Raw genomic sequence first — 27144 nt, 5'->3', positions numbered from 1 at the left:
CCAAAAAAAATCCCAGTACAAGCTCTGTAGAGGTAACAAGGTCAGGGTTATCCAAAATCAATCGAATCCAATAATAAAAACATAAATAAAGACTCAAAGTCCTCGGCGGTTTGTAGCAACTTTGGGGGTATCAAGGATCTCCAATCAGATTGCGAAGGTAATACAAAATATATGAAAGAAACCATTGCAGCAAATGATTTAAAATTGGCATAAAGATTCTTAACCTCCCATATGAGTTATTACTAACAAAAATGAGGGGAATAACTGTAGTTCAAACGTCCCACACACATCCAAAGTTCTTATCATCAAGTTCAATTTGAAAAAAGAATATGGGGAAGAACAGCGGACAAATCCAGATAAAACAGGATAAGAAATGACAGAATAAAGGAGGTAATGGGAAGTAGACACATATTAATCGATGACATTAAAGCCAAACAACTAATCCGGTGTGGTCATGTGTAAAGAATGTCAAAAACTCAATATCTAAACATATTCTAAAGCGGACACCACGAAGAAAAAGGAGAAAAGGAAGACCAAGAAGAACTTGGAAAGAGGAGATTGAACTAATAAAAGATAGATCGTTATAAATCGGAACACGTCGTAAAACTTTGTAAACCGAGATATATATGAACAAAAAATGCTCCACTCGTTAAGTTTGTGGTGTATTTTCTGTGTCGTTTATCTCCCTCAAAGTAAACGAGTTTCGTGTTTGTTTTTTCATCGTTCACTGATAATTTTACGTTGTATATTAATGTCAGTCACCTTTGAAGCGCGAAAAGATTATGGAAAGTGCCATAAACAATCTGTTTATGTTTCCTTATTTAGCACGATTGAAAAATTTTCTGATATTTGAATATTGTTTGATGAAAAATATATCTAAAGATACCGCATTATTTAATCGGGTGCTCGATATCTAATCATATCACATCAAACTAAATTTTTTTTTATCTTTTACTAAATGTCGAACACAAAATTAATGGATTCAAAAATTTGACTGTTCACATATGGCCTCGTCTTTTCGCAACATTTTTTATTTATTAATTGCTATATCCAAATTTCAAAACAGATTATAGCTACTTATATGGTTTCAATTTCAGATAAAATCAAGTGTTAAGTTTTCCTAAATATCTTGTATTCATCACCTGAAATTTCGATTAGAGCAATTGGGAAGTGCGCCTTCAGAGAGAAAAGATACAATGAGTGTAAAATTAGATTGCTCCCCTTCATCTCCCTTTTACATCGAATAAAATCACCTAAAATCAAGTTTAATCTGCCCAATAGGCATTATTCCAGTTTTCTAGGGGAATTCATTTCTGTCAGTTGTAGTATTGGACCTTTTGTCTGTCTGTCGGTTGTCAAGCAACCGCTTTCAATCTAATAAATTTGTCGACGTCATAAATGACAGTTCGCCAATAATTTGTGTCATTTCGGGATGACGAAAGTCAGAATCATCCGCCATATTTATTTGGTGCCAGTATATTATTCCTTCTCATTTTTGTTATCAAATGCCCAAGTTTTCCTCAATTCTAACAAATCGGATAAAATAGATAGAGGAGTATCGATTGGAGGCAAAAAATTTGTCCTGCCCGTCTCTGTTAAGTTGAGTTTCATTGTCTGAAGATTTGGTGAAACGTAATCACCAAGATCGCGATCTTGCACCCCTTTGGAACGATCAGTTCCCTATTTTCTTCACGACATTTTTTATTCCCTCACTCTCTTTCTCATCTTTTTGCTAATACGTATCGAACTTTTTGATTATTCAGTAATTCAGTACTCCGACTTCTTTATAGAAAAACAACAAGATAGAGCTTTAACCAGAACTGTCCAAACAATTTTTATATTTAGCTTAGATTCATTCTCTGAGGACGATACCGATATCGAAACGGGTAGAAGATGTTTTATTAGTTTAGTGGGGTAGTGACAAGTTTCAAAAATTCTGTATGTATGAGTTATTTGAAGTAGTTTTCATTACTTGTCATATATTGCAAATAATTGGAATATTAATTTATATAATATATGATTTTTTCACCTTTTTCATATAATTATGCTTTATTTATGTTAATTAATGATAATACTATCAATTAGTACGTTTTTTCAAAGAAAAATAAATAAAATAAAATAAATGAATAAACCAAAAATAAATGCAGAAATAAATTTTAAAATAATTTACAGTATTCTAAACCATGTGCTGGTGAATTTGTAATTTTAATTGGTTCACAACAATTTTTATATAGATTGCACCAGCCGATATATCAAGGATAGCAACCCAAATATAAATTCCAGTATTTAGGGTAAAGAGAAAGCATTTGACGAAGTTTATCAGGATTAAAACGTTCTACATAAGTCCTGACAACACCACCATAAGTCCGTACAGAATCTTTCTTACTAGATACAGTCTCATAGGGTGCTTCCAGATACGATAATAGCTCGTCCTCTAGTTCTAGTTCACTTATAAATCCTTGTATCTGGTTTCTATGAGGTCATTTTCTCTCTAAGGGATCTGGGAATCTTTTTTACTAGATACAGTCTAATAGGGTGCGTCCAGAGACAATAATAGCTCGTCCTCTAGTTCCAATTCACTCATAAAGTCTTGTATCTGGTTTCTATGAGGTCAATTTCTCTCTAGAGAATCTAGAGCTTCTTCCTCTTCCGTACAAGATCTTTTTTACTAGATACAGTCTCATATGGTGCTTCCAGAGACGATAATAGCTCGTCCTCTAGTTCCAATTCACTCATAAAGTCTTGTATCTGGTTTCTATGAGGTCAATTTCTCTCTAGAGAATCTAGAGCTTCTTCCTCTTCCGTACAGTATCTTTTTTACTAGATACAGTCTCATATGGTGCTTCCAGAGACGATAATAGCTCGTCCTCTAGTTCCAATTCACTCATAAAGTCTTGTATCTGGTTTCTATGAGGTCAATTTCTCTCTAGAGAATCTAGAGCTTCTTCCTCTTCCGTACAAGATCTTTTTTACTAGATACAGTCTCATATGGTGCTTCCAGAGACGATAATAGCTCGTCCTCTAGTTCCAATCCACTCATAAAGTCTTGTATCTGGTTTCTATGAGGTCAATTTCTCTCTAGAGAATCTAGAGCTTCTTCCTCTTCCGTACAGGATCTTTTTTACTAGATACAGTTTCAAATGGTGCTTCCAGAGACGATAATAGCTCGTCCTCTAGTTCCAATTTACCCATAAAGTCTTGTATCTGGTTTCTATGGGGTCAATTTCTCTCTAGAGAATCTAGAGCTTCTTCCTCTTCCGTACAGTATCTTTTTTACTAGATACAGTCTCATATGGTGCTTCCAGAGATGATAATAGCTCGTCCTCTAGTTCCAATTCACTCATAAAGTCTTGTATCTGGTTTCTATGAGGTCAATTTCTCTCTAGAGAATCTAGAGCTTCTTCCTCTTCCGTACAGGATCTTTTTTACTAGATACAGTCTCATATGGTGCTTCCAGAGACGATAATAGCTCGTCCTCTAGTTCCAATTCACTCATAAAGTCTTGTATCTGGTTTCTATGGGGTCAATTTCTCTCTAGATAATCTAGAGCTTCTTTCTCTTCCGTACAGGATCTTTTTTACTAGATACAGTCTCATATGGTGCTTGCAGAGACGATAATAGCTCGTCCTCTAGTTCCAATTCACTCATAAAGTCTTGTATCTGGTTTCTATGAGGTCAATTTCTCTCTAGAGAATCTAGAGCTTCTTCCTCTTCCGTACAGTATCTTTTTTACTAGATACAGTCTCATATGGTGCTTCCAGAGACGATAATAGCTCGTCCTCTAGTTCCAATTCACTCATAAAGTCTTGTATCTGGTTTCTATGGGGTCAATTTCTCTCTAGATAATCTAGAGCTTCTTTCTCTTCCGTACAGGATCTTTTTTACTAGATACAGTCTCATATGGTGCTTCCAGAGACGATAATAGCTCGTCCTCTAGTTCCAATTCACTCATAAAGTCTTGTATCTGGTTTCTATGGGGTCAATTTCTCTCTAGAGAATCTAGAGCTTCTTCCTCTTCCGTACAGGATCTTTTTTACTAAATACAGTCTCATAGGGTGCTTCCAGAGATGATAATAGCTCGTCCTCTAGTTCCAATTCACTCATAAAGTCTTGTATCTGGTTTCTATGGGGTCAATTTCTCTCTAGAGAATCTAGAGCTTCTTCCTCTTCCGTACAGGATCTTTTTTACTAGATACAGTCTCATATGGTGCTTCCAGAGACGATAATAGCTCGTCCTCTAGTTCCAATTCACTCATAAAGTCTTGTATCTGGTATCTATGAGGTCAATTTCTCTCTAGAGAATCTAGAGCTTCTTCCTCTTCCGTACAAGATCTTTTTTACTAGATACAGTCTCATATGGTGCTTCCAGAGACGATAATAGCTCGTCCTCTAGTTCCAATTCACTCATAAAGTCTTGTATCTGGTTTCTATGGGGTCAATTTCTCTCTAGAGAATCTAGAGCTTCTTTCTCTTCCGTATAGAATATTTTTTACTAGATACACTCTTACAGGGTGCGTCCAGAGACGATAATAGCTCGTCCTTCAGTTTCAGTTCACTTATAAGCCTTTGTATCTGGTTTCTTTGAGGTCACATTCATCTCCTGGAACTCTTTCTTGTAAATGTATTCTCCTGTACTTTACAAAGGTTCCAGTTTGGTTTCTTGGTAAATAATATCTTCGAACACATGGAAAAGAACCAGAAGAATACATTATTATAATCATTTATTCGGGTTTTGGAAGAGTCAAAATCTTAAATGTTTCAGGAAGTTTTAGGCAGATTAGTGAATCATCTTGTATATAAATGGTTTATTAACTTTCGAGTGTATTTTTCGATGTAAGTTGAAACCAAATAACAAAATCGACATGACCCACATGAAACAATAATTACGAAATAATAAAAAGATAATAATTTATTGCACGACGAAATTTGTTCCCTTGAATGAATTAGATAAAGTTATTTACACAAGTACGACTATTAAATTATGATTTATATCTTTTATAATGTACGGAAAGATTGTTGAACGCTAAACACACAAAGTTTGAGTTTCAAACAATTTCCTCAAAGTTAATTTTTACATTCTCACGTTCATTCTGACGATATCATCAAATTAAATAAAACTGTCACTATATAATGAAACGCTTTTTTTTTAAATTTCCATCATTAACATCGAGAAAAATAGTTATACGAGGGTGACGCTATATATTTTGTGGTACAAGAAAAGTAATCGAAGATACAATTTAAAAGCTTTTGGAATGCTCTCAATAGCTGCGAAACAACTCAACCGCGGACCATGATTATTTCAGATTATTGCAAAGCACAAACTGAAATAACATAAGATAAAAGTCAATATCCCAAAAGATAACATAAAATATATCTTTATAATGGTTAAAATTGCAGAAAACTAGGCTATGTACAAACCTAAAGGCCACTTGACATGATGCAATACAACGTGTAAGAAATTGCATGCAAGTCTCTGTAAACAGTAAAAGTAAACAAATTCCTAACCTCAAATTTCATCTAATATTTTGCTAAGTTTCACGAGTCAGCTGATCTATTAAGCCAAAAGTAACTAGATTGCAACTTATATGCAATAAAAACGGCACAAAACCGATAATGTCAAGAACTTGCATGAAACAATCAGATGAACTTCATCTGCGCATGCTTTTGATCGAGAAATATTGCGTCCTACATTGCATTTCACGTTGAATTGCATCATGTCAAGCGGCCTTTAAGAAATTGCATCATAATCCGTTCATAAATTAACAAAGCGATTAATAAAATTTGAACAGTACATTAAAAATTTATTTTGATACATTAGTACACTTCATGATCTAAAGTTTAATAGAAATCATAGTCAATTCATACATTTAACGAACTGTATTTCTGATTCTTTAAATCTGAACAGTGTGTTGAAATACAAGTTTGATATAGTCCATTCGTATATTCAAGACTTCATGATTCCGAAAAAGTCTTAGAATCCGAACAGTATATTACATTTTAAGGTTAGAACGTAAAAAAATTTGTGATTCTGGAAAAAGTCGAAAGTTTGATAGAAATTAAATTCATCATAGTCCGTTCATAAATTCACAAAGTGATTAATAAAATTTGAACAGTACATTAATAATTAATTTTGATATAATCCATTCGTACACTTTAAACTTCATAATCTTCAATTAAAACTCCATGGTTCTGAAAATGTGGAAAGTTTAATAGAAATTATAGTCCGTTCATATATTTACAAACTGGATTCCTGATTTTTAAAATTTGAACAGTACATTAAAAAATAAGGCTGATATAGTCCGTTCATACGTAAAAAACTTTGTGATTCTGGAAAAGTTTAAAATTTAATGGGAATTAAATTTGACATAGTCCGTTCATACATTCAGAAACTGTATTTCTAATTCTTAAAATCTTAATTTGAGATATAGTCAGATAAAATCGCGGGCGATTCTTGAAATTCTAATGAAAAATAGGGGACCAGGGTCTTTCGATCTGATAGGGAGTTTCTCACAATTTCTTATTCTAATTCAATATCACTAGAATCGTCTAAATTAATTTTTTCAATTTCAATTCTCTATTTTCTCGCGATAAACTGTCATAGAGAGTAAAGTAAAAAGCGAACCCGGTTTTAGAACAAACTAGTTTTTCCTAGGCCAAACTGGTTGATCCTGATATAAATACGTATAATCTAGAAGCTAAGCTAGTACGGCCTAGTCTAAACTTTATAGTATATCTAGAAATTCAAAATAAATGGATAAACATAATCATTTTTATTAAAATAATAATGATTCGTCGTTAAAAGCTATGGATAATTGGTAATACAAACAATCGTACTATAAAAAATAACAAAAAGTGTTTTTTTTTTAAATAAAAGCAATAATCATATCTCAATTTTCAAAATTGTTATTTATTTTTACATGGTTTGCTTTGGTACAGAGTATCATTTCCTAACCTAATCTAACCTCATTATAATGAGAAGATTTTGTAAAATTTATGTCAAAAACTTTTCCCTCCATTGTTTTTGATCTTCCTAACGTAGGTTCATCCATACTGAAAAAGAAGAAAACTCTGTTAAATTGGTTTAGACTAAGGCGTACTAGTGTATTTATATTAGGATTAACTAGTTTGGCCTAGGCAAAACTAGTTTGTCCTGAAATCGGATTTTGCCGGTAACGTATATAGCAGTTAAATCAACTGTAGGTATTGTACCAAAACTGTGACGGTCTTTTCAGACCTTAAAGGTCATATCTAGTCGTAGATTTGAATTATGGTTCAGAGGTGGATAAAATAAGCAGTTATTTCATTAAACGTCAATTTTATTGTAAAAAATGAGTGAACATTATTAAACAATGTATTGGAAATCATTCATAATCTCACTATATCTTGTTTCTAGTTGATTTTTGTTTAATTTCAGATGAGTACACTAGAATCACAACTCCTCGACAAGACGTCCTGTTTAAAAAAGGTTATTTAAGCAAACCAAAAACCTACCAAATGCAGACGTCTACTGGTACTTCCACCACTTCCGCGAGCAACTCTACAGGAAACGGAACTCCCGATCATCAATCTACAGGTAATATATAGGAAGCAATTCATGTTGTGGCAAATCGTCAAATAATCGAAAACAGAATTGGTATTATGTGACTGTCTTCAAAGTAGTTGAAATACATCGAACCTAGGGTAGTTGTAACATTGTATTATTGCAATTTTAACCTTATAAAACTTTGGGTACAAAATACAAATGCACTAGTTTCAATTTTAAACAGTTTTAATTCGATGGTTATATTTTGCATTAGTGCCAGATTATGAAAGTTGTGTTATGCTGACGAGGCTAAAAAACACCGAAACTTGTAAATTCCCTTTTTTTATTGGAAGTCTAATTAGAACTGCATGAGTTCAAAGTCTCACTAGCTTTTACTATAGTAACAATTATTTTACAATAATTATTTTCATTTCCAGACTTGGAATACGATTCGCAGTTCGTCTTCCCCAATGGTTTCGTTGACCATAATGGAATTTATTATGTAAATAGTAAGTTTTTAAAATGAATATCTTATATAATATACATACATAATTCATTTAGTATTGCTACGACATGGACCGTGAAGCTGGTCCTGTTCGATTATGTTAAGATAATCTAAAATTTTATGGACGCGCCGGGTACAAATTTATGGATGGTTTCTTATAACCTGTTCACAGTAAGTCATTTTTGTTTGTTTACATTCTAGAATACCAATTATCGAAAAAAAAAAAACATTATATTGATGCGAAGAAGTGTTCAAAGTCTCCAATTGAACTTTAGAAAAGATCCATTAAAGTGGGCCCTGAGATGGTAAGACTAACACAGTGTTTGCAGCTGTACGGGAGGATAATGTTCTAATTGCACGAAGCTAAACATTAAATTATGCACTATTTACTAAATTTAGACTTGACTATTCACTCACTTATTTGTTTAAATTCACCGGTTACTACGACATCCAATTATTCACTGACATATAAAACAGCGCCTGTTATACACAACAAATTTAAATCAGATTCTAGAAGGTAAACAGCTAATAAAAAAGAACTAAAAGATTTGTACCGGGCGTGTCGACCAATTGTTGGATTCTATTAACATAATCGAATAGAGCTTCACGGTCTATGTCGTGGACGAGTTCGTAACCATATATTCTCAATCAGTGATTTGTGATATTATATCCACATTATCTATTTATAAAACAGATTTCTTCAGACGCATATGAACATGTGGAATTCAATATAAGCTAGATCCAAATATAAATAAAACAAATTTGTAACTGTATCTTTATAAACAATTTTCTTGGTATAATTTTTTGCTCATACAAATTTCTGTTTTCTGGTAGAAACATGAACAAATCCTAAATATTCGACTTATTTTGTAAAATATAGTACATACAAATATATTTTTTTGCTTCAGGTTTCGAACCGTACCCCCTGATGTTATATAATCCCCCTACGTATTACACCGAAATCACGAATCCAAAATCCAAGAGGTATAGCATCGGTTCGTTGGTAAGTACTTCTAAAAATTAATTATAACCTAAATATATACATTGTAACATGTCATTCGGCTTGTTACGTTTTGCTTCAAATATTTTGAGTATATCTTTTGTTCACGTATTGTGGCTCAGTAGTCACTTCTATTTTAATTGTACCTTCGAATTTTTGGATAAATTAATTTTTCATCGACCACTCGCTCCATTCGAGGAATATAATTGAACCTCGGTATGTATTCTAAATTGTCCTCTATCTGTCTATTTTAGTAAAATTATAAAACATATTTTCAATTTTTCTTTATATATACACACACACAAATCAGTTTTTTATATGTTAGAGGATAAGCTCCTTTTTATTCAAATCTATTCTACCTACCCATTCCTCCCTTAATAATTTCCATCTGTGTTCCCGTTTCCTTCCTTTATTTTTTTTCGCAGTTATACAGCTGCCAGGTTGAAAGTTCAGCGACTCTTAAATTACTCAACCAGTGCACCACAAACAAACAAATTCAACTCTAAAAGAGTACAAAAGAGCACAACGAATAAAAAGTATTTAGAACTTAAACACAACTCAGATTTCTATATATTAAAGATAAGATTGGGACTTACCTATGGAAATCCGGAATAGTTGCAGCCCTCTACTGGATTTCTCGTTCTTGGAGTTGATTTGTTTGTTTGTAGTGCACCGTTTGAGTTCTTTGAGCGTGATTGAATTTTCAACGTGGCAGCAGTAAAACTGCGAAAAAAAAATGTGGAAGGAAATAGGAACACATATGCAAATTACTAAGAAGGAATGAGTAGGTTGAACAGATTTGAATAAAAAGGAGCTTATCCTCTAACATACAGAGATCGGTATAAGTCGGGCAACAAATTCGCATTAAGAGAGAAAAAATGCGGTGTCTAAATTAATTTATTAAAAGAAAATACAAAGGGATACGAAAAAAATCACTGTTCTAATTGATGCCTATCTTGGTATATGCATTTTCGGCAACGTTTTTCAACGGAGAGGCAGGTCCGGCGAAGCACGTCAAGCTGCCCGCGAGAAGTTTCAAATTTTTCCTCAATTGCAATCGGAAAGGACAAGTGGTCCTCTTATAAAAACGCAGTCCTTGAGATGACCCCACAGGAAAAAATCATATTCTCCAAAATGAACATTGAAGTATGCATGAAATGACGGATGTTCGCGAGTATTAGATCGTTATCTGTTTGTCCACGTAAATCTTCAAGCATTTCCAAAAAACTTTGAACCGTCACTCAAAAAAGTACGGACCCACGAGGCCTCCTGCATGGATACCTAACTACACACATCCCAGGCAGGTTTAATTTTTCTACAATGAATACGTGAGGATTCTCATCGTTCCAATATTCCGATTGACAGTACCGTTTATCAAGAAGACTGTTTCATCCTATTACAAATGTGCGATCGAAATCATCCTCGTGAAGTGCTTGGAGAGAACGCGGACGGTAAACTCGATAATGCACTTTTTTATTCAAATCTGTTCAACCTACTCATTCCTTCTTTAGGAATTTGCATATGTGTTCCTGTTTCCTTCCACATTTTATTTTTTTTTTTGCAGTTTTAGTGCTGCCAGGTTTAAAATTCAACTACACCCAAAGAACTCAAACGGTGCACCACAAACAAACAAATCAACTCCAACAATGAGAAATCCAGTAAAGGGCTGCAACTATTCCGGATTTCGATAGATAAGTCCCAATCTTATCTTTAATATATAGAAATCTGCGTTGTTTTTAAGTTCTAAATACTTTTTATTCGTTGTGCACTTTTGTACTCTTTTAGAGTTGAATTTGTTTGTTTGTGGTGCACTGGTTGAGTAATTTAAGAGTCGCTGAACTCTCAATCTGGCAGCTGTATAACTGCGAAAAAAAAAATAAAGGAAGGAAACGGGAACACAAATGGAAATTACTAAAGAAGGGACGAGTAGGTAGAATAGATTTGAATAAAAAGGAGCTTATGCTCTAACATATAAAAAGAACTGATTTTTTAAAATATAACCAAACAGGAATCTGTTTTATTTTAATTGTTGTGTTCTCCAAATAAATAGAAAATACGAGTTTACATGGAAATTATTATTTAAAATTTGCTTAAAACAAAAGGAAATTGATATTGATGATAACTGAAATTTTGTGAGCACTAAATATATAAAAAGTGAAGTTAATAAGATGTTTTATAATTTTATTACTTTGTTGCAGAATGTAGACAGATAGAGGACGATTTAGAATACATACCGAGGTTTTATTGAATTCTTCGAACGGAGTGGCAGGTCGATAACAAATTAAAAAACTTAAATGTTACAATTAAAATAGAAGTGACCCACAATACGTGAACAAAAGGCATATTCAAAATATTGGAAGTAAATCGTAACAAATTGAATGACATGTTACAATAATCATTATCATTAACATCATTATTTACTTATTAAAATTAAATAAAACAGGTTATTTTCATTAAAAATTCGAGTTCAAATATTAAGTACTGCTTCTCGGCATAAATTAAGAAATAAATATTGTGTTGTTTGACTGTTTCTTATTGTACAAACTTTATTAACTCTATAAAAGTGATGTTTTTATCATCTCACAATAAATCTTTCACCTATTAAAAGAAGCATCGTAAACATTCTCGGTCTAAAAATCGTGCGTAAGTCTTATTATCTTATCTTAAAACAGAAGCACTCAACATAGTCGTACTAAAAAAAAACTTCGTATGAATATACGTTACTAGTTTGTTTTTGGTTTCTGATCAATAAAGAATTATTTTTTTCTATATCTTTTATACCAGAACCAATTATCACCTCACCATTTTCAACTCGTAACATTCTGAAAACGTTAAACAGTATCTTTAAAGTATTGTCAATATTCTCGAGACGGACCTGAACGCTCTCAATTATAATTGTCGTTAATAGAAGTAAATTTAGCAACATCGCGAGTTATTCAAATTATTACGTTACATTTTTAAGCTCAGAATAATGATAAAACTTTGCACAATTCAATTACGCAAGTGGACTTACATATTAGGGCACTGATTATCATCGTTTTATTAAGAAAATATATAACGATATTAAATTTGAAGTTCATTTATTGAAAAAAAAAATGTTAAAGGATAAAATTATAAATCAAAAATGCTTCGTAGTCTTTTCCACAGAATCTACAGTCATGATTACCTCACAGCTAGCTGATTATACATATTGCTTTACAAAAAATCTTAAATTCCATTATCTCCAATGCTATAATTTTCTCTGATTCCCAGAGCGAATCATCCTCCAATCCCTTCAATCTTACAATTAGGAAACTGCTTTATGAGTTGTATCAGCAAGGAAAGACATCGAATTGGTTTGATTCCAGACGTTCTCATATTAAAGGAAATCACAAAACAGACCCCATTCTGATGTGGTTCAGTCCATTGAAAGTAATATAATAGAAAAAAAGGCGCTCAACATTTGGAACTCTTAATTCGTCGAAAGAAAAAATTTATACTCGCAATTTATCAGCTCTCCGAGGAGAAACATCTGGTTTTCCCCGGTGTTAACTTATCCAGAAAAGAGATCATATCTCATGTATCATCTAACATTTTTATAACTCTATTATTTACTGTCTCCACAGTTCTCTAAAGACTACGAATAGAGCTTACGGTCCGTTTTCAGTGCAAGACATGGTGTTTGAATTTCCAAGTGCTTCAAACATTAAATAATAAGCCTTGAACTTCGTCAGTATTTGTAAGTCTGCACTGTAAATAAAACCAAAGATGAAGTCGTATAAAATCGCTAAAAAATAGGCCGAATAGCCCTGGCGGCTGAGGCCTTTCTAACCTTAACAAGAAGAAGTACTGTTAAAAGTTCAGTTTAAAGTATGAGAAATATAAAATAAAACGAACTGATTTGAAGGAAACCAACTGACCTGGGAAAAAATTCTGAAGATTCGCATTGAGATCGTCGACATCTTCATTTTTCGTCGCTAATATTGCTCGTTCACGCAGTCAATTATGGTTATTGAACTGGGAAAAACACGCTGAATAAGCTCCTCTTTTGAGTCTGTTATGTGACAGAAATCTGTGATGAATCAGGTCGAGGTGTCCACTGTGACTTTACCACAAAATGAAATGTCACTATCACAAAGCATCACCGAAATAAAGAAAGTTCTCACTCACAAATATAGAAGGAAGCACTCTTTGTCTGAGGTATCGATCAATATAGAGAATGGAATGACATATAGGTTGGTTGTCAAATGTCACATATTATGGTTGCGTTCAGAAATTTTATTTATGACAAAACCTGTGTTCAAGTGTGTAGCTTTAATCCAAAAAGGACTTGGTTAGCGAGCTGTTGTTAGACAACAGCGTTATGCGAAGACTGGATCCTTTCATAGACGACCTGGAACAAGCAGAAGGTGATTTACAACCACTCGTGATGACGCTTCAACATTTAGAAATCGTCAACTTAAAAAGCCCTTCAAGTGCAACGACAGCTCCGTGGGGAGTGAATTTTAGTCAGTGGATAGTAAGACGAAGACTACAGAAAAATAACCTGACCCCCAAAACGCCGATTCATCGGCAAGCACGCCTGCGGTTTGCACAGGATCATCTGAAGTTGGGAAGCAACTACACATGTAGAATTGAAAGATTGAATTTGGAGCAATTTAATGCAACATTAATACAGTTTGTCATACATTAGAATGCAAATTTTTTCTGAATATATGATGATTTAGTTAGATTTATTACGAAGTTTGATAAGGTAATAGTTATTTATTATAAAATTTGATGTTTAACACTCAATTTGAAAAAAGTTTTTCATCATATTTTCAATATTTGTGCCAAAATAATAAATAAAATGTATGCTAGATGTTGGGTAGTATTTTGATGACACGCAAAACATCTAATTCCAGTCAATTACACAATATAACAATTAATGTAACGTAACATTTAATCCGTTTGAAATACCGAGGAAAATGTAAAAATACTTTGGATTTGGAAAACATGAAATCGTGCAAAGCTGATAGCTTGTTTTAATTGATTCCAACTAGCCTACAGACAAACTAAATTTAAAAGGATAATTAAAAATAGTGTTGTTAAGTAATGTACCTGGCCTAGAAGAGTTTATTTTTGTTTTCTATTTTCTCAAAAACAAATAGTGAAAACTTAACAAACAACTAACTGCAGACGTTACAGAATGCGGCTCGACATCCAGTCGAAAAAAATAAATAAATCAAGAGCCATTAGGAAACGTTTGAGTGAAAATTGACAAAATTAAATTTAACTGTTTGAACTAGTTGTTTGTCGTATCGGAATAGACCGAGACAACGCGGAAGGGAAGTTATATAAGAATTCATGCGGAGAGGTTCACTCCATCATTTTGAACTATAATAAATTCCCTTTAAATAGAACAGAAAAAGTTATATAGCAATGGATGTGATGACAATATTTGGAATTGGTTTTATTTTATTTAAAATAGTTTTCGAGAAACTTGCAGCCAAAAAGCACCAAAAAGCTTTATCCACCGCAACAGCTTCTAATCCTCTACAAGGTCCAGATTCGCCCATATCATGAGTATTGCTCGCACAGTTGGAACTCAACTCCCAAGCACACCATGAGGATGTTAGACTCAAAACAGAAGAGAGCAAGTCGACCTATAGGCGATCCAGAGTTGACCACAAACTTGGACAGCTCAGAGCATAGAAGAAATGTCGCCGATACTACCACAGCAAATGCTCTTCCGAGCTATCCAACATAATCTCGCCTAGAACAGTTTTTGCAAGAGCTACTCGACCGGCAGACGTGGTTCATGAACACCGAGTTCATCTGCAGACGCTCAGAACTTCAATTTATTGGGGCTCATGTCTTTGGAGCCTGTGGAATCGGCTCTCAAGGCACGTAATTCCAGAACATTACAAACTACAGATGTTCAAGATCAATAACCACAGGGATCTCCACACAGCAGGCACCACTCGAGTGTGAAAGGGTCTTATGCTTGCCTTTGACGCTCTGAAACGTTTCACACCGTCACGTGACGATAAATTACACTGGCGTTCTGTCAAAGTTGAATAATCTCGAATCGGTTCTTATGAAGTTAATAGAAAGCGAAAAAATTGATGGATTCTTTTGCAAAAGTTGTACAGTGGCGATGTGGAAAAGTAAGTCATTCATTATACCGAGAGCTCTTCATAAATGTTTCAAAAAGTGCAGAAATAAGAAAAAAAGAGGTTAATATTTGCTAGATTTACTATTGACACTAAATACCGATTCATAAACTTTCGTATTATCGTTGACGTTGACATAAAACCATTCATAGTTGCCGTTTGTCGTTGCCGTCTGCCATTGGTGACTTTCATAAACGAATTTTATTTTTTCCCTTTGGTGGTTCGTAGGTTCGTAGCGACTTTCGTAGATTTAGAAAAGAGCCAATCACATATGTATGCGTTTGTCACGTGATTTTGATATGTGACGTTAAAGCGTGGACAAAATTATCACGAATAGGGTGTAGACTAAAGCGTTCGCACGTCGCCTGTTAATTTAGTCACCGCTGTTAAATATTTTGCTCGTCAACTCTTCTTTCAGCTTTGCAAACAAAAAATAGTCGAACGTGGTTAGATAAGGGCTATATGGTGGGTGTTTAATCTTTGTGAAGACACATTCGTGTTCAGTGGCCTTGTAAAGCGAAGCAGCGTTATTTTTTTTTGGCACTCCTATGATCCTAATGGTTCTCGTCCCCACCAAAACAACTTAGAACCAATTTGAAATTGTTTAAAATGATGGATACAAGTCTCCATTCTTTTTTTGATTTGTATTGGTCTTTTTCAAAAATTTTATAACATGAAACTCAATGTTAGACATTTTTCAAAACAACTTGAGCTTCGAGCGCTCCTATGATAAAATTATCGATCGACATAGCAAGTTGAAGCTTTGTCTGAGCTTGTTGAGACTTATCACTGACTCGTGCAAATTTTTACAAACGTACTTTGTCTACTATATGAGGCCAACAACCCATGGACCTTGCTACAAGCGTTTCGAGTTAAGTTTGGGGTACTTTGTGTGTAACTTTCATACAAATTCTTAAGAACTGTTTGAAACAGTATAAAATCATCATTTTTGTTCGTTTGACAAAAATAGAATGTCAAATAATTATTAATTGTTTACTTATGTGCATGTGACTATTTAATATAAATAAATCTTTTTGATTCAACTTCATCATAAGATTCTTTTGAAGACATCAAACAGGAGCGTGTATATACATTTACTTTCCAAATTTTTCACATAACCTAACTTTTCATTTCGTCAGAACATCGTTTTAATTCGTTCTCGATTCATAAAAAAAAAATTACTTATTGTTGCAGACGGAATCGACTAGTCCGAACAACGAAGAAGCAACCAGTCAAGATTTAAGTGGTGGAGAAACAAATAATGTTTCTGATTACAATGGCCATAACGTTTTTAACATGGTATACCCAGGGTATTACTTAAATGGAATATGTCCGCCTCAAGGTATGTCTATATTAAAGTTACATTTATACTACAATATCTTAAACTGTTATATAATTTATGGAATGTACTGAAAAAATTTTAATTTATATCAAATTCACTTTATTTGTTTCAGAAGTGGAGGTAGGCGATTATCCTACTGAACAAACTAGAAAAATAAAGAAACGCAGACGTCGAAAGACTTCGAGGTCTCAAAACAATACTCAAGGGAGCACCGAATGTAGTGATGAAGATGAAGAAATTAACGACGACGAAAAATCACCCACAACCGTCCCCATTTCAAACGCCACTGAGTGTACGAAAGCAGAAGAAAGTTGCAAAATCAATGAAGATGTAATTGAAAAAGTTGAAAATGAGGAAATAACAATTTCGTCAAGTGTAACCGCTTCTACAGACGAAGTAAAAAGTAATGCAGAAGCACAGAAATCTTTAAAATATGATTTAAAGCCTGATGCCGAGGAATTTGTTCCTCGAGCTTTTAGAACACCAGAAATACCTCTCAGTCCTGTACAGTTTATTAAAGTACCTCCCAACTTTGTTCCTATACCGGTAGTACCATTTAATGGTCAAGTAAATCCTTCATTTATACCTCCAGGAGGGATACCAATCAACTTTCTACCTCCGGATCCAAAGATATTTCCAAATTTTATCAATTTCGTCTCTTCTCCACCTAAAAACGAAGAAAACACTGGTAAACAGCAAGAAAATAAAAAAGTTACTACGAATGAACAAAATAAAAATGTCTGTCATACGGTATCTAACACTGCCAAATGCGATACTAACCTACAAACAGAAAAACCTGCGGAAAAAGTCATCACAAACAGCAAAACTATCGACATTGCTACAGTTGTTTCTAAATTAGAAGAAGCAGCTAAAGAACAAGAAAATAAGGAAGAGAATACCACTAAGATCGATTCCGAACAAAGTCCTAAGAAGAGACCCTTTAGAAACAATCAAAAATATAAGAATAGTTTTAAACGAAATTTTTACATCAGCTCAAGAAATTCACCACAAAATGGTGATACGCATGTCACAGAATCCAATGAAATCAAACATATCCACCAAGAAGGCCAAAATGAATTCCAAACTGAAGAAAAGTTTATAAAGAATAGTCCTGAACGATTTAGAAGAAACTGGAAGGCTCATTCTAATACCAATCCCAAATGGCAGCAAAAAAGTCCCAAACAAAATCCAAAACAGATGGAAGATATTAAAAATCCTGCAACAACTAACAGAATCAATAATTCACAATTAGAATCGCCAAAACTTGTACAAACATCTCCAAAAACTAGTCAACCAAAACTTCCAGACCAATGGATTTCAGTATCGAGTCGAAAGAAACGTAAAACTAAAAACCTAGAAGAAAACGATGTGGCTTTTGATGATACTACACATATAGAAGAAGATAAAGATGATCAATTCGAAAGTTACGACGTCAATTTACTAGTCGATGTAATTCCTCCAAGTAAAATGGAAGAAGAAACATTAACCGTTGAAATAACTGAAGAAAAAATAGGAGAAATCATTAACAACATAGCACAAACAGAATCTGACAATATTCAAAACAATTGTCTAACGTCAGATGTAAAATTAGTTACAGAAATAGAAAACGAAATGATTGTTAAAGAAGATATCGAGAAAAAAGAAGAAGTAACTACCGTTGTTTCTTCTGCTATTATAGAAGAAATTGAAGTTACTGAAGATAATAATATTACGAAGAAAAAATCGAAAAAAAATTCTCAAAAACCAGTAACGAAAAAAGTGATAATTACCGATATAGATTTGTCTGATAAATTTGATATACCGAAGACACCAATAAAGAAGATCGTTAAAAAAGTGGATAAACAACTTCAGAATAACGAAGTAATTGGAGTAGAAGAGGATCGTGAAGAAATTGAAGCACCCATTAAGACTGAAGTAATTGAACAAGTGGAAGTAAAGAAAGGCAAAAAGAAAAAGAAAAAACCTTCAAAAGCAGTAATCGCTTCCAGTTTATCCAGTTCGACGAGTACGTTAACTGTTACTGAAGATGCTTACGATATTTTATTAGATACTCATTTGGCAGTCGAAACAGGCAAAACTAACGACGAAATATCGATGGAACTAAATAAATTGATCCAAAAAGGAATGTACAGTAACTTGGAGGAAAAGATGAAGTCACTTAATATAACTGAGGGAGATGGTTTCTTCAAGTCGATATTCAGCAAGATACCGTTAAGTGAGAAGGCGGAAGCGACTGGTTTCTTGAAATCGCCCGATTTTACGAAAATCCCTCTGCTCAAAGCAGATCCGGTAAGTGACGAACAATCTTTAGAAAGTAAACAAACTAATGACCAATTAAATGCTTCAGACTCGCCGGAGGTTTTTCTAGAACATCCAGATCGACGTGAAGAGGAGACCCAAGATATACCTGAAGAACCGAAAAGTCTCTATCCCATCACTGAGGCTGTGAAAGAATGGATGTGTCGAACGAGGGAAACAACCCCCGATGTCGAAATTTTCAAAAATCCATCGATCATTTATAAAGAATTTTGTGATTCGAAGAACAGTGATACTGAAATAGTTTTAAACGTACTTTCTGACGAACAAAGTGTTAGTGTCGAAGAAGACGATGAAGAAATTACACTTTTTACTAGTAAAGACGCTAATTCCATTGACGAAAATACCGAGGATTTTCTGGAATATTGGGAGGACTTAAAAACTGACGATCAGATATCGGTAAAATCTAACGACGATGTTAATAAAATAGACGACGAAGACGAATTGGAAGTTTACGAAAGTAAATACGGAAAAAATGAGGATTTCTTGAATTTACAACAAGAAATCAGACAAAAATCGAATATTTCTATTCCGAAACGTAACGATTTACCTCACAGAGCGGTATGTTGTAATATTATGTAATAATTTTTTTATTATCATTAGTTATTGCTGTTTAAACGCTACAAAATGATCAACTGAAGGTACTAAGTCAATTCAAATGTTTGAAATATTGAAAAAAAATTTCTCATTTATCATTAAGAAAACGATAATTTTGCTACAAAAAAATTTTTTCACATAGTACTTCAATTTTAACAATATATCAAAGAATTATTGGTTTATTATAAACTGAAAACCTTTTAAATATCTAAATCATTAACTAAAACGACGATAGAAAAGTTTTTTACAATGTATATCAGCTCAACAGGCCTGCCTGGTTCGCGACTTCGAGATCTTTCACTCTTTTTTCGTGCTTTTTGCCTGTTCTTCACTGCTAATATTCTCAAATCTCTTCGTACCTTATTAAACTATTTGTTTCTCGGTCTTCCTCTTCTATTTTTTCCACTTTCTGCCTATCTGGCCCTCGGCTTCGAGATCTTTCGTTCGGTTTTTTGTGTTTTTTGTTTGACCCTCACTCCCATTGTTCTCAAATCTTTTCTAACCCCCTTCCACCATTTTTTCCTTGATCTTCTCCTTCTGTATTTTCCACTTTCTATCTATCTGGCACTCGGCTTCAAGTTCTTTCAATTTTTCGTTCCTTTTTTCTGTTTTTAGCCTGTTCCTCACTCCCACTGTTCTCAAATCTCTTCTTACTTTCTCCAACTACTTTTTCCCTAGTCTTCTTCTTTTTTTCTCACCATTTTTACATTTTTACCCATTTATTAGGCCTATCTTGCCTTCTGATTCGCGATCTTTCACTCTTTTCCTTTTTTTGTATTTGTTGCCTCCTTCTCACTCCCACTGTTCTCAAATCTCTCCTAAAATTCTTCGACCATTTCTTCCTCTTCTCTTTTTTCATCTTCTCCACCTTTCAATATTTGTTTTACCCATCCATATTGTACCTACATGTCCCAACCATCTTGCTCTCTGTGCTTCAATTATATGGGTTATACTTGAGGGTTTGTCTTTTTCTGTAAACTGTAAACATCTTTTTTTAACCCTCCACCCAATATAAATACACTTGAAAAATGTTTATTTGTAATAAAGGAATTTTCACATAACCTAAAATTTTTACTCGTAAAAAGACATTTTAAAAAATTCTTCACTTTCATCATGTATGGTCTTTGTATATTTAGATAATTTACTTGAGTATACATCTCCCATAATGTACAAATCATGGTAACACTGCAGAAAATGTCACTTAAAAGTTACATGTGACGTCATTTGATGTACGGTATAATTGAGGTCACTGAAAAAACTGTCAAAAATAGCTAAACTAAGAAAAATATAGAAATTTTTCAGTTTCTTTTCTGATAGTTAAAAAAAAATCGAAAATATTCAGTTAGTCTTGTTTTGTCAAATAAATATTATGCTAATTTGGCTTTTTCGTAAAATTCATTTATCGAAATCCCCCTGAAAATAGTACTTCCGCTTTTACCATTAATTGAATAGATTAACTTCCGTTTAATCTATTTCGCAGTTATCTGCTAATTCAGATAATCGAGATTAACCGCCTTCCACTCACTAAAATGGAGGAATCAAAAAGATGGTGGACCATAAGATGGAACCGTTTCGCGGTCTGCTTAACATCATGAGACTTCCCTGTTATCGAATGAATATTATTTTTGACTTTTTTCTTAGTGTACGTCCTTAACCTCTTCAATCAAGCCCCAATCTCATAAATCCCTCAAAATAATTAATTGAATTAATTCATAAATCCACTTCAAAAAGTCGAATCAATCCGATTATTAGAAGGATTAATATTTTTATTATAATTATCAACCTGGCAGATACGAAAATGATTTTGTATCACATTGTAGATAAAAATCACAAATGTGCACCAATAATTCTGAAATTTCTCGTATCTTTATGCTTATTTCAATACAAAAACTATAAATTTACCAATTTCATTGATTTCCATCGGTTAAAAAAAAACTTAAATAATAATTTGTGAGTTAACAACAGATCAGATAAAAATCTGTTGAATTTCAAATGCTAACTAACCATGTAACTGCAGACTGGATTATTTCATCACATCACTAAATTTAAAAAAAAATAATCACATCGTTATATTCCAGCTGTTACTATTTTAACTACTGAACCTTTCCATCTCTATTAATTATAAGAACTAGTGTAAATTGGACTGATAATTTTAATTAGTACCTTCAGTTTCATCATATTTAATCATTGTATGGCGAAATAAACAGCAACTTTTAATAGGTGTTTGACGAATAGATATTATACAGTACTTAACATAAAAACTTTCGTCTAATACCTACATTTTTTTGTACCTTTCCATGTGTATATATCATTTGTTGATCATTCACACCTTATATTAGAATAATTATGCAATAATCAGGTATCGAAACCTATTGACCAGTTGATAATTTGGTTGAAATATATAAACTTCAATGTATATTTTAGTATATTGTTAAAATAATATTAATTGGAGTGCACATAAAAATATAATACACGATTCGTTTATACATACAATGTTGCAAATTTCAAACGGTCTGTTTGAATATTATGACGCCGAATGGATGAAATCTTTGAAAAACATTTATTTATATATTTACATTGGAGTCATATAAATAGTATTTATTAAATTTTTACTAAGATTTTCTTCAAAAAATGACGAAATTTTTGTTTAAAATTGGATTGAATTGAAATTTGCTCTATTATACATTAAAAATTGTGATTTATAGGACTTTTCGGAAACTATAACCTCAGTTTAGATAAATAACCTTTCAGTTTCCGAACGTCACGTTCAATTTTCGGTGGAAATTTCAAATTTAAAACATGATCTACAAGTTCTGTACGAAGTTTGCACTAAAGTATGAAAATCGCAAATCTCAGTAACTTATCAATGACGTTGCTCGTGAGAATTAATAGTAGACAGCAATTTTTAAGTTCAAACAACCATAGACAAATGAGACAACCCTGATCGCATTTACCCACCAGAACTTTTCCTCAAAGCATAGGATGGCTCATTCTTTAATCTGACGATTTCGATGTGACGTAAACCCGCGGCCATTATTAAAGTGTGCTTAAATCGCCATTTTGAAATACTCAAACACGTCAGATTAAGATATATCAAGTTCACCCAAACTATGAACGCGATCCGCTAGTTACCGAACGTGATTTAACACGATCATAGTTTCCGAAAACGTCATTATATAGTACATAAATTTCTACCAAACAGATGCTCAGGTATTTGTAAATAATGACACCTGTCATGGGTTAAAAATGACATTTTTAGATTTTAAAATCGATTTTCCAAAAGAATACACCAAGTTTTTTTCTGTAAATTGACCCCCTTTTATTGATGGTTTGTTAGACTAAATCAACAAATTTTTTTCAAAGTAATTTGAAAAAATGAAATATATATAGGGTGGATAATATATCAAGTGCAATTTTATATTGTCAAATTCTGTTTTTGATAATGCTGGTGGTTTCTACATTGTTAAAGTAAATTGTCTCATTTAATAAAAGGTAAAAAACTTTTTCAAAGATGTTAAATCCTGACTATTTGGTGGCTAAGAAATATCAGATGTTACCAAATTTCGAAAATTATTTGCAGGATGCTCCAATTCTTCAGTGGAAACTAATAATTTCAATGGTTGGCAGTTTTTTTTAAATATTTTTTTGTTACCAATTATGATCCCCAAAATTTTATATCTAGTCCCTAATTTTTTATATTTTGGACGACTTGAATGTTCTTCAGTCCATACTATAAAATAGTGATTTGTATGACCTAAAGTGGTTCTTTTTATATTTGGTCATGATTTTTTTTCTAATCAAAATGAACAAAATTGAGATTAAGTTTTGTTTTTTCACCTTTAATTCGCGAGTTTTGTTGTGCGAATCTTTAAAATTAACTATATAATGTATATACCCATCAAAATATGTACCTAATTTCACGGATTTAACTGTATCTAACTAGAACTAGACAAAAATAAAAAAGTGTTTACAGACTTCTCAATTGAAAAATGAATGAAATAAAAGTTGTAAATAATATATTATCCACCCTGTCTAGAAACCAAAAAAAATTAATTTATGGCATGATTAGATGATTCCGTTAATGGCGACATACTGTTATTGGTAAAATGCTCAAAATGTTATTGAGTTGTTGAGATATATTGATGAAAATGTTTTAATAACGAATAGGCCTATGTCATTTCGGAGACTGAATGTTCTCATATTTCTTTAAACGGAACAGCCAAAGAAAACTTTAAACTTTAGGCTGACCTCTTGATATTTAAAATCCTTATTCTAAAAATTAGTTGAAATAACTCTGTTGAAAAAGTAATTCTAATCCAAAATCCCAAAAAAATCATATTTCAAATATTTAAACAGTTCAAACGTTAAAGCTGTTTTTTTGTATGGTAGAATTTGGGAATATAAAGTATAACAAAAGCACCTTGAAATTATTATTATAACAAAAATTGATCTCCCTATAATTTCGTTGTAATCTGCATGCCACTGTGTTAATAGAACTTTACTAAACTTCAATTGCAAACAAAACATTTTAAATAAAATAATGGAGATATTGATCTAGATGAATATTATGGTAATTTTTGCATTTTTATATTTATTTAAACAAATTTCTATATTAGAAATCGTACTTATTACTAACCTGCCTACAAATATTGTTACGATTAGGCTGCTCCCTGATCTATTGGTATCGTTTCGAGCATTTACCGAAAATGCAGATTGGACACCGCGTAAAAAAGCTCCCTATGATATCTGTATGAATTTAAATAAAATGTTTAGAACTGCTTTGAAAATTTTAACTCTAAGTTCAGAATAACCTCTATTTTAACATTATTTAATGTAAAAAATGCGAAATAATGTTAAATATTCTGCATCTACTCAATCAAGTGATGCAGTGTCTCGACTGATATGGTATACAGGCACAGGGAGACAGTATACCGAGAGCAAATCGTACCTAAAACGAATCCTACCGACCAATCCGAATGTTTCTATTTGATAACATAGCGTCCATATGCATGCGGTACAGACTAGGGATGTTCATACAAAAAAAGTATCGATATTTTTCTCGATATTTTCGATATATCGTAAATGATTGCCAGCCGTTTTAACATGTTTTTACATACCTTGCATTTGTCAGTTATCACGTTAATTTTTTCGAATATTCCCAAACAATACTTTTTTTTTGTTAGGTTGAAAAGAATTAATTTCCGATAAAAAAAGAACAGTGCAAAAACCCAAAGAAAAACAGTCACAAAAATAATGAAATAAATCCATCTATATTAATCGACTATGTCCCATCTCTAATACTTTTTAAATTAAAAACATAACGGTCAATTCACCACATAATATCAGCACAACACTAAAATCAAGTTATACTTCGTTTTTGAATCTTAAACTGTAGTAAACAAAACAGATAACAGTTGTCACAGCTTCATGCGCGCAAAAGATGCGCAGTACTAACTGAAGCGCTCTGAGGAGAGAGAGAACGATACACTATTTGTTTCACTTAGTTGGAACACCTTCCACTTATAGTAACTGACCATATAGAAGTATTACATATATCAAACATCGGATGAAAAATATCGATAAATATATATCGATGCTAGATGATATTATGATATCGGATTGATGCGATATATCGCGAACAAATATCGATATGAGACTGCCAGTTCGGTAAATAAACTGTACTTGCTAATGAGGGAGCAGCTTTACTCAACAACACCCTTTATAAACATTACGTATTACTTTTTCACAAAAGCAAATGTCCTGTATTTTGTATCTATCAATAAATGGACTTTTCAACTAATTTTTTTAAAACACTTTGAACTTTTCTAATTATATGAAGTATCGAATATGCGATATACGATTTTGTATAGTTAATTGTTTTAAATTTTGTTTTTTTTATCGTTGAAACCGTTACTATTATAATATTTCTAAAAAGGTGGGGGTCATCACCTTTTTAATTATATAGTGATGCCACATCTGTATAATTAAGTTGGAAACGTATGATTTTTATTTTATTTTAAAATAATTCACTGTAGGTGCCAAGCTTAATTATCATGTTTACTTGCATTAGAATGTGTATTTTCCCCGAATTTCATATATACTGCCAATTACTTTGAATTCTAAGTTAAACTAAGTCCTAGTACTAATTAATACTAAAGTATCCTTTGTGGAAGTATTTAATCCAAATTGTAGTGTCGAAAATTATCAAAAAAAAACTAAAGCTAGTCTCGAAATCAGTTATAAAATAAATATTTATTAAATTTAATTAGCTATAATTTTAATTTCGAAAACTAGATTATGTAAATGATTCTGTAGATTAGATAATCAATTAAATAAGTAGAAATTTAGCCTGAAATTTTAATATAACTTTTTTCAAAAAATTTTTTCTTTTGTCGATTGGCAATATATAAGAGATTTAGCCTCGTTTTTTGAAAAAAGCTGTGTGTTTTTGAAAGACGAATGCATGTTCCCCAAAAATATATCAAAAGTGGCTTAACGCACGTCTATGACAATATATTGTTACAAAGGGGAAATATAAATTAATTTTTATTAAAAATTAAGTTTAAGTGAACTGACGTTAAAGTATGTAAGTTTCTAAATAATTTTATTCGTTTTTTTTTCTCTTGTTGTTCAGATATGTATATGTATAGATTTTTGGTTGTTCTTATATCAATTAAGTTTTGTTGATAAATGGTTGGTTATTTTTTTGAGATTTGTGCCTTTGCGATATTTGTAAAATAAATAAAAATTCACCAGAACTGTAGTTTGACCATTCAAAACCTTTTAATAACCTTAATTACTAAGCGCTATGGGACCTAAAGGGTTATCATTATGAAGTAAACTGTACTACGTAACTTATAAACAAAATCTGGGAAACAATTATTTTTCAATATCTTGACAATAAATTTTTATCTATCACAAAACACAAAAATAAATGATATTTTAGAACTAAATTGTTGATTTGAAGACACTTATTCTTCGTTTTCGGAAACTATGATCCTTGATCACATAGATCACCTATCAGCTGATTGCGGATCTTGAACCAATCGTGATTTTCCAAGTTTCCGAAGACGCGTTCCACTTTCAATGTATATTCAAAATTTAGAACTTAATCTACAAAAACTTTTGATTACTTCAATTTGATGCGTTAAATCTACCATTTTCCAAACGTTATCTGAATTACTTTTCAAATATTTCGATCATGATTGGGTAACTCGATCATAGTTTCCGAAATGTCATAAACAGATTGCAAATCAAGTGTATTGCTGTATATGCAACCAACAATACAATATCAATATAAACAACTCAACATGCCTGAGACATAAAGTTGAAGTCGCTCTACTGGTTCCCTTCATCTATTATCGGTTTACGACTGCTTCAAGCCAATTCTCTTTTCCGATTCTTTCTAAACCATCTCTATTTGCTTGTATTTATTTTTTCCTGGACGTTCTATTTTCCTTTTTGCCCTATCTCCTCCTCTTTTCACCCAATTATCTTCCATTCTGGCTATACACCCTATCCCAAGGAGTCTTTTTACTCTGACCACATAACGCATCTCAGCATAACCATGCAATAATTTGTTCTCTGCGTTCTTCTTTTTAACTCGATTCATCCCAAAATACTCCTTAAAACTTTTCTCTCCCATATGTTTATAATTTTCTTCTTTTTGGTTCATGATCCAGCACACGTCACCATAAAGCACCGTTGGTTGTATAAGTGTCCTTGTAA

The 27144-nt window shown here is 32.6% G+C and overlaps 1 protein-coding gene and 1 long non-coding RNA gene across 3 annotated transcripts in view; one reads left to right on the top strand and one right to left on the bottom strand.

Moving 5' to 3' along the window:
- The window catches only part of LOC130898381 (uncharacterized), a 55140-nt gene extending 28945 nt beyond the window's left edge, over positions 1 to 26195 (top strand). The window contains exons 3-8 of one of the 2 annotated variants that reach the window (XM_057807633.1): positions 7415 to 7573; positions 7960 to 8031; positions 8936 to 9030; positions 16356 to 16503; positions 16616 to 18792; positions 18851 to 26195. In XM_057807633.1, the coding sequence (XP_057663616.1) occupies positions 7415 to 7573; positions 7960 to 8031; positions 8936 to 9030; positions 16356 to 16503; positions 16616 to 18792; positions 18851 to 18871 (2672 nt within the window). In that variant the 3' untranslated portion in view covers positions 18872 to 26195. Of the gene's footprint in view, positions 1 to 7414; positions 7574 to 7959; positions 8032 to 8935; positions 9031 to 16355; positions 16504 to 16615 lie in introns of both variants that reach the window. The other variant, XM_057807632.1, reaches the window with a different exon arrangement.
- Positions 14457 to 24246, bottom strand: LOC130898382 (uncharacterized). The gene is made up of 2 exons (XR_009059895.1): positions 24053 to 24246; positions 14457 to 17170 (listed from the first exon to the last, which is right to left on the bottom strand). It is a non-coding gene; the product is annotated as an uncharacterized LOC130898382 (long non-coding RNA).
- Positions 26196 to 27144: the final 949 nt, after the last annotated feature.

Source organism: Diorhabda carinulata, chromosome 10 (genome assembly GCF_026250575.1).
Source record: "Diorhabda carinulata isolate Delta chromosome 10, icDioCari1.1, whole genome shotgun sequence".
NCBI lineage: Eukaryota > Metazoa > Arthropoda > Insecta > Coleoptera > Chrysomelidae > Diorhabda > Diorhabda carinulata.
This window is presented reverse-complemented; position numbering and strand designations above follow the sequence as displayed.